Source organism: Eutrigla gurnardus (genome assembly GCF_963514095.1).
Source record: "Eutrigla gurnardus genome assembly, chromosome: 13".
Taxonomy (NCBI): domain Eukaryota; kingdom Metazoa; phylum Chordata; class Actinopteri; order Perciformes; family Triglidae; genus Eutrigla; species Eutrigla gurnardus.
Window position 1 is genome coordinate 739,861 of NC_139936.1, and position 7,926 is coordinate 747,786.

A 7,926-nucleotide genomic window follows, 5' to 3' on the forward strand; every position below is an offset into this window, starting at 1 on the left:
ACTCACCAGACTCACCAGAATCTCCAGAACCATACCCACCAGAACCAGACTCCCCAGACTGGCTGATGATCAGCGATCAATAATAATATCCATATAAACACTCTAACAACTCACCTGTCCGTAGTTCATTTCCTGGTTCTGTTTCTCCTGGATGGCGGCGACGGTTGCCGTGGCGGTAGCGGTTGCCGTGGCAGCGGCAGCAGCGACGGCGGCGGCAGCGGCCGCCTGAGTGAAGTCAGCAGAGCCTCGGGAGCCGGCGGCGTTGGACGGGTAGCTGCAGGGACGCATCTTTATTTACACGTATACAAGTGTATGTACAAATACTACTAATAAAGTATCACGACTCAAACAACCAAAGCCGGGACCCACCTCCCGGAGTAGCCCCCCGGTCCTCCAGCGTAGCCCCCCGTGGTCCGGCCGTACATGCCCGGGTTCATGTAGCCTTTGCTGGGCTCCCCGTAGCCCTGCTGGCCCATGTAGCCTCCGGGACCGGGTCCCATACCCGGACCTCCGGGGCCCGGCATCATGGGCCCCCCGCCGGGGTTGGACCCGGGCCCCATCACCCCTCCGCCCATGCCCTGGAAAGGAAGAGATCTCATTCATCTGCTCTAATGAGTCCGGGGTAGGGCTGAACGATTTATCGTTTTCTGACCGAAATTGCGATTTCAGACAACGCGATCATGTGATCGCCAAAGCTGCGGTTTTTGCAGCGCTCCTGACTCACCCAGGATCTGTCAACTATTTTACACATGCCGTCTCCCGACCATCCTGCCAAGCTCACCAATCAGACTACTCGTGAACAGGTCACGCTAACCAATCAGTAGGAACCTGCTCCGTATTTGTAATTAGTCAGAAATTACTTCAACTGGACCAGAAGCGGAGTTAGGGGATTTAATCGCCAAGAAAAACAGCACGTCCGTCATTGGGAGTATTTTCGGTTTGAGGCTGCAGACGTGCACCAGAAACGGGTACTGGGAAAAACCTGTCGCGCTAAAGCTGCAACATCCAGCGGAAACACAACCAATATATACCGGTGATATAATCTCCCGCGAGAGGGTGCATTTCACGGCAGGGGCGCTGATTACGGCACAACACCGGCAAAAATCACCACAGACATTTGCATGACGGAAAAGTCCGGTAAAAAGTCCGGTGACTATGATGATCAGGCCCGCTGTAGCAAACAGACTACAATTACAGCATCTTTTGCCAGTGTAACTCCGTATGATAAGAGCAGCGGAAGACACCGGAAAGACGGATTTAAAAACCTCCTCCGCACGCTGGACAGATATACGATTCCCTCCCGCACCGACCTCTAACAGGTTGCCGTCCCACAGCTATACGCGGAGTGTAAAGATAAAGTGGTAAGCCATAAATGAATGACCCACCTATTTTAATGTCTGACATATTTTTTAGAAGGGTCATTTTATTTCAATAACAGATTTTGTATTTGATTTACAATTAAATTATTACAGTTAAGCAGTGTTTCCCCTAGAATTTTTTTCAGGCCCGGTGGTACCCACCGAAAAAACCCTAAACAGACGAGACGCGTGGGATGGTGTATTGGTGCAGTTGGATTAAGTCAGGTGCCACAGCAAGCAGTCTGCAATTCTGCAATTATTATATTTGCATTCAACATTTTTGTTCAACCAGAGTGTATTCAAGATCACAAGGAGAGAGTGACTTATTAAGGTGCTGGTTGATGGAAATGATCCAGAAAAATATGGCTGGAAAATGATGAGCATCACATTAATAGCTACAGATACTGTAAAACACTACAACGACATATGAGTGCATATATTGTCTTATTTTATCAAGTAAAATATAAGTTATAGGTTTACTCAACAGCAGTTAACTCAAAGTTCCACATCTTATCAAAAACAATCCTCCCCCCCCCCCCCCCCGGGGAGGGGGGGCAAACGGGCTTTGGCCGGTTGTACATACGTCATCACGTCCTAATACTACACACACATGGCGTGATGTTGTTTTTAAGGAGCGCCGTCTCTGCTTATATTTCTCGACAACACTCGACCTGCATCAGCGCATGTGCGCACGAGCGGATCTGTGCGAGCAGACAGCGCGAGCGCAGCGGGTTTTGGACGGAGACACACAGCGGCATTTTTATTATGTAAAAATAAATAATAATGTAATGTAATAAAATAAATATTATGGACCCTATGGACCGGTTCCGCTCACACCACGAGTCTGAAGAGTGCAACAGCTTATCAAAATACAGTGTCAACGTTCCGTGTTTTCAAAGTAGAAAGCGGCATCGTGGTGGTTTAACGAGGCGGAACGGCATCAGAACAACATCAAGCGCGAGTACACGAGGGAAGAACGTAGCGGGAGCGCGCGGCGAGGATTGTTGCGGCCGCGCGTCTTGCGGAGGAAGTCTGCTGTGCTGCGCGGAGGCGCTCCTAATGTAAATGATTATTGATTTATGAATGAATTGATAGGTGGCTTATTTTTGGTATATTGATTTTTTTTTTGGCCTGGCGGCAGGTCTCCTTGGCCTGGCGAGCCGCCAGGCCTGTACAATGGTAGGGGAAACACTGGTTAAGGATTTTTGCACATTTTAAGACAGTCAAAGATGTCTCTTTTAGTTCATTTGTAATAACTGCCATTGGTCAAGGACTTTAAAGAAGGAACATGCATGTTTCTTGTTAATAAATTCATTTGGAAGCAATTTTTAACTTTAGTCCTTGCATTAGAGTAATAGCATTCAATGTTTTAATGTTACTGTACATTGTGAATATTGCACTGAAGCTTGATTTGAAGGAAATCGTGAATCAAATCGAAATCACAATATCTGTCAGAAAAATCGCAATTAGATCTTTTCCCAAAATCGTTCAGCCCTAGTCAGGGGGCTTCCTGTCTGGTGATGTCATACCTGACTGGCCGAGGGATTGGTCACTCCCCAGACGGTGGTCACCACGGAGAGGGATCCCGTCGGCTGATTGGTGGGCTGCTGCCAGCTGGAAGGGTCGTAGGGGTACGAGCCCTCACTGCAAGATGATGTACCAAGCGATCAATACCTGATCTCAGGTGTGTGTGAACCTGTGTGTGTGTGTATGTACCTGTATGTGTACCTGTGTGTGTGTGTGTACCTGTGTGTATGTACCTGTATGTGTACCTGTGTGTGTGTGTACCTGTATGTACGTACCTGTATGTGTGTGTACCTGTATGTGTACCTGTGTGTGTGTACCTGTGTGTGTACCTGTATGTGTGTATGTACCTGTGTGTATGTACCTGTGTGTATGTACCTGTGTGTGTGTGTGTGTACCTGTATGTGTGTATGTACCTGTGTGTGTGTGTACCTGTGTGTGTGTGTACCTGTATGTGTGTGTGTGTACCTGTATGTGTGTATGTACCTGTGTGTGTGTGTGTGTGTATGTACCTGTGTGTGTGTGTGTACCTGTGTGTGTGTACCTGTGTGGGTGTGTGTACCTGTGTGTGCGTGTGTATGTACCTGTGTGTGTGTATGTACCTGTGTGTGTGTGTGTACCTGTATGTGTGTGTGTGTACCTGTATGTGTGTATGTACCTGTGTGTGTGTGTGTGTGTGTATGTACCTGTGTGTGTGTGTGTACCTGTATGTGTGTGTACCTGTATGTGTGTATGTACCTGTGTGTGTGTATGTACCTGTGTGTGTGTGTGTGTGTGTGTATGTACCTGTGTGTGTGTACCTGTATGTGTGTGTGTACCTGTGTGGGTTGTTAGCCAGTCCAGCCTTCATCTGGTTCAGAGGATTCATGGTGGGAGGGGCTGGCAGCTCGCCAGCGTCCAATCAGAACAACAAACTCCTGGAGAGACACACGTGGATTCATTACCTAAACTACATTTCCCATCATGCCTCACAGCCATAAACCAGTTATGAAAAATAAATAAATAAAACACGGGGCTAATTTTGCACTAAATTAACTCACTAATCATCTGAATATTGATCTGAAATTAATGATTATTATGCAACACATTACAGATATTTTCCAATTATTATTTCATATGATTGAATCTATATTTTAGTCTTTATTTGAACAATAAACTAATAATTGATGATCTATTTAGTTTTCACGTCAACTGGTTTATTACACGAGTTCATCACATGGAGCGGATCAATACGATCAATAATACTGTGACAACGCTCTTCTGTGTGACACACACACACACACACACACACACACACACACACACACACACACACACACACACACACACACACACACACACACACACACACACACACACACACACACACACACACACACACACGTCAAAGTGAACCAGGTCTCTGACGAGGTTCTGAGTCTACATCCTGGTCCTGTCTGAGTCCTGTAGACCTGGGGTGCAGTCCAATAGTCAAAAAATAAGGTCCTAACTCCTATTCCTATCTCCTATTCCTTGACCTCTGGGGAAAACGTCACAGGTTAAGGAAAGGCGATAGGAGAACTCAAAAGGATTTAGGAAAAGTCGACCGCGGTGCTCAGAGAATCCGACCGTACTTTCACTAAGCTACGTCATTATAACGCGGCCGCTGATGATTGACAGCTGATGATCGGCACCGGTGATTGACGTGCGTCTGCGCTGGAGAAACTACAATAATGGACTACAAAAAGCACATCGTCCACTTCTCCACATGTTGGTTTTATCAACAGCTGGTTCACTGACCGGCTTCAGGTCCAGCAGCTCCTCCTTCCTGTTTGACCGTTGCTTTATTTACGTTTTATTTGTGGTTTTAGTTTCGTTTTTGTCAAACATTTGTAACATGATTGAAATAATAATTAAAAAAAAAACATTAAATTATTATCACTGTCCACACATTTATCATCACTATTCCAATTACTATATGTCTGCATGAAAGTCATTGTTAAATATGTAAATGCACATATCGTTTGTTTTCATTAACGGCCGAGGTGTGCAGCACTTTAAATGTTGCTCTCGCTAAGAATTGTGGGTCGGTGTAATCTCCTTTCCTATCGCATAGGAAGGTCCGTTGCATCCTATGCTAAAGGAGCTCTGAAAGGAAGCATTGGAGCTCCTTTCCTTTGCATTTAGAGAATCCGAACAGCTCTTATCATGGCGGCCACTTGTTTACTTCCGGGTCACTTCTTCAGTTAGGAACCTTCCTAAGAGAAGAAGACTATTCGACTGCACCCATGGTCTGGATTCTGACGTCGGAAAAAAACCTCACCGACGATGACGTCACAACAAAACCTCACTAACGATGACATCAAGATAAACCTCACTAACGATGACATCACATCAAAACCTCACTAACGATGATGTCACGACAAAACCTCACCAACGATGACGTCACGACAAAACCTCACCAACGATGACGTCACATCAAAACCTCACCAACGATGACATCAAGATAAACCTCACTAACGATGACATCAAGATAAACCTCACTAACGATGACATCAAGATTAAAACCTTACTAACGATGACGTCACGACAAAACCTCACCAACGATGACGTCACATCAAAACCTCACCAACGATGACATCAAGATAAACCTCACTAACGATGACATCAAGATTAAAACCTTACTAACGATGACGTCACGACAAAACCTCACCACCTGTATAAAAAAGTAGAATCGATGGAAGATTTGACAATTTGCAGCTCAATTGAATTCTAAAATCCTGGTCAGTAACCATGGCGACACATTTTTCACTCTCAAACGCTTTCCACCTTCTGCTTTACAGCAGCAAAGCATCATGGGTATTTGAGTATTCAGAGACATGAAGCGAGAAGAGAAATAATCTGAGATGGAAACACAGAAAGGGGGAAGTTCAGACCATCACGGTGGATTAATAATTAAGTAATTCAATGTCACAGTTGGATGACTCACCACTCAGCTGATTTGAGGTGAAAGTGAATAAAAATAAACTTTATATTGTTGCATCAACAACAATCCAGAGAGAAGCTTCTTCTTCCCTCTAGTTCACCATCGTCTGTGTTAAAGAGTCTGGCTGACTCCCCCGGTGCTTTCAACCGTGGCCATGTTCTTCTTCTTGGACCTGCTCGCGTCTCTGAAGAGGAGCAACCCGACGACAGAGCGCTGGCCTGGGATCAGCGCTGGGCGTGTCGCCGCTGATAAAGGTCACATTTAATTAGCAGATTTGTGAACGGACTTTGGTATGTGGCTCAGTGTTGAAAACAGGAAGCAGTCACCGTTTACCAAGACCCAAGGCCTTTTATCACATAAGAGTATATCCGGTTTCTATCTCCGAACACCAAACATAATCAATGAGTGACGTGGAAATTAATTGTTGACCAATCAGAGGACAGAGCGCGGATCGTTCCCTTTAATATAAACTATAGTTATGAATTAAAACACGTTTGATTCTTTATCTTCTTCATGTCAAACTGAGTGCCTTCAAACTACCAACCTCTCCTCCGCCCGCGTGCACGACGCACGCGCCTGCTTTAATGTCCAGGCTAACAGCTATGAATACTGGGAGATAACGCGACCGAAGTGAAACTCTCCGAACAAAATGAGTCGAGGAGACATTTTGAGATTCCAGGTAGAAGCTAATGCTAACGGGCTAACAGACAGCTCCCTGATCTGCGCTAGCCCGCTGTTAGCATTAGCGTGCTAACGAGACGACAACACTCCCCCAAAACAGCCCCAAAACAAACCGCTAAAACACGGTCACGCACACGCGGCGAGGAGACGGACGTCACGCACAAACGCGTTGAATCCGCCGCGTTTAATGGTGCGATATGTGGGAGCTAAGTCCATTAGCATAGCTAGCACCAACAGGCTGTGACAATGGAATGCTACGAGGCAAACCGTTAGCCGCTAAGCTAACGTTAGCTTCCTCCTCCCAACACAAAACACACAACGTTAGCTTTAACATGTGGAGGCGCCGAGCCGACCCCTGGTCCGGGGTTCGAACCGCCGACACCCGGTAAATCTCACCCACCGGCGAGCAGAACGTGTTGTTGGTTCCTTCCACAGCCGACCTACCTCCTCCTCCTCTTTACTTCCCCGGTGTCCGAGCCCTGCTCCTCCGGAGCTCCGCAGGCTGAGCTCCTCCGGGCCTCCGGGGCATCAAGGACCGAGCGCACCCAGATCCAGCACAGTCCGCCACTACCGCCGCTGGGAGAACGCCGTCCAGAGACGCCCAGAGGGTCCGCAAACGTCCCGGTACTATCCTTGCACTGGAGGCCCGGATTCAACCCCCCACCCCCGAGTCGTGGGCTGAACTCCAGCCAGCTAGCCGTCGCTGCCCGCCGGCCACTGCGTCTGGTTCTCCGGCTTCAGGAGGCGACTCCTCCCGCCACGGTTATTACGTTTATTACGGTAAACGCGTAGAGACGGACGTTAAGACGTGACGTTAGCTCCGCCGGGGCTGCCTCCGCATCGCTGCCGGTGGAGAAATCAAACAGCAGGAGGACGAGGAGAAAGACGCTCTGAGAGAGAGAGACACCCACACAGACAGGGAGAGAGAGAGACACACAGACAGGGGGGCGGGGCGGGGGACACACACGGGGGGCGGGCCTTCATCATCAGTTTATTTATGTTTAGTTATTTATTTAAGTCACATTTAAATAGGTTCTCAGCAGAATTACATGGAGTTACATTTAAAAAATAAAATTATACATAATAATGTACATAATATTTAAATATTTGACACCAATCAACTGAATTGTTTCCTGAAACTTCGTTTATGGCATGAAAGATAATAATCTGTGATTTTGTTAAAATAACGAATTTGATTTAATAAACGTTTCAGGGTGCTACAGAGTAAAACCAAACAAAAGCAGAATAAAGAAAACAGTTTATTAAAATGCTTTTCTTTCTTACTAAAACAGTAAGAACCAGAGTCTGTCTCCATGTGCATTAATAATAATATGATAAGATTATTAATAACATGGAGGTTTATCTCTGAGTAAATAAAAGTAAAGGAATTCAAATATT

The 7,926-nt window shown here is 46.3% G+C and overlaps 1 protein-coding gene across 1 annotated transcript in view; it reads right to left on the reverse strand.

The window, feature by feature from the left end:
* LOC311023471 (zinc finger MIZ domain-containing protein 2-like) overlaps positions 1 to 7,403 on the reverse strand; it is an 18,325-nt gene extending 10,922 nt beyond the window's left edge. Inside the window, 5 exon segments of the mRNA XM_084025316.1 lie at positions 115 to 274; positions 370 to 578; positions 2,888 to 3,002; positions 3,701 to 3,796; positions 6,973 to 7,403. Coding sequence (XP_083881442.1) covers positions 115 to 274; positions 370 to 578; positions 2,888 to 3,002; positions 3,701 to 3,750 — 534 coding nt within the window. The 5' untranslated portion in view covers positions 3,751 to 3,796; positions 6,973 to 7,403.
* Between the last annotated feature and the right edge of the window lie 523 nt (positions 7,404 to 7,926).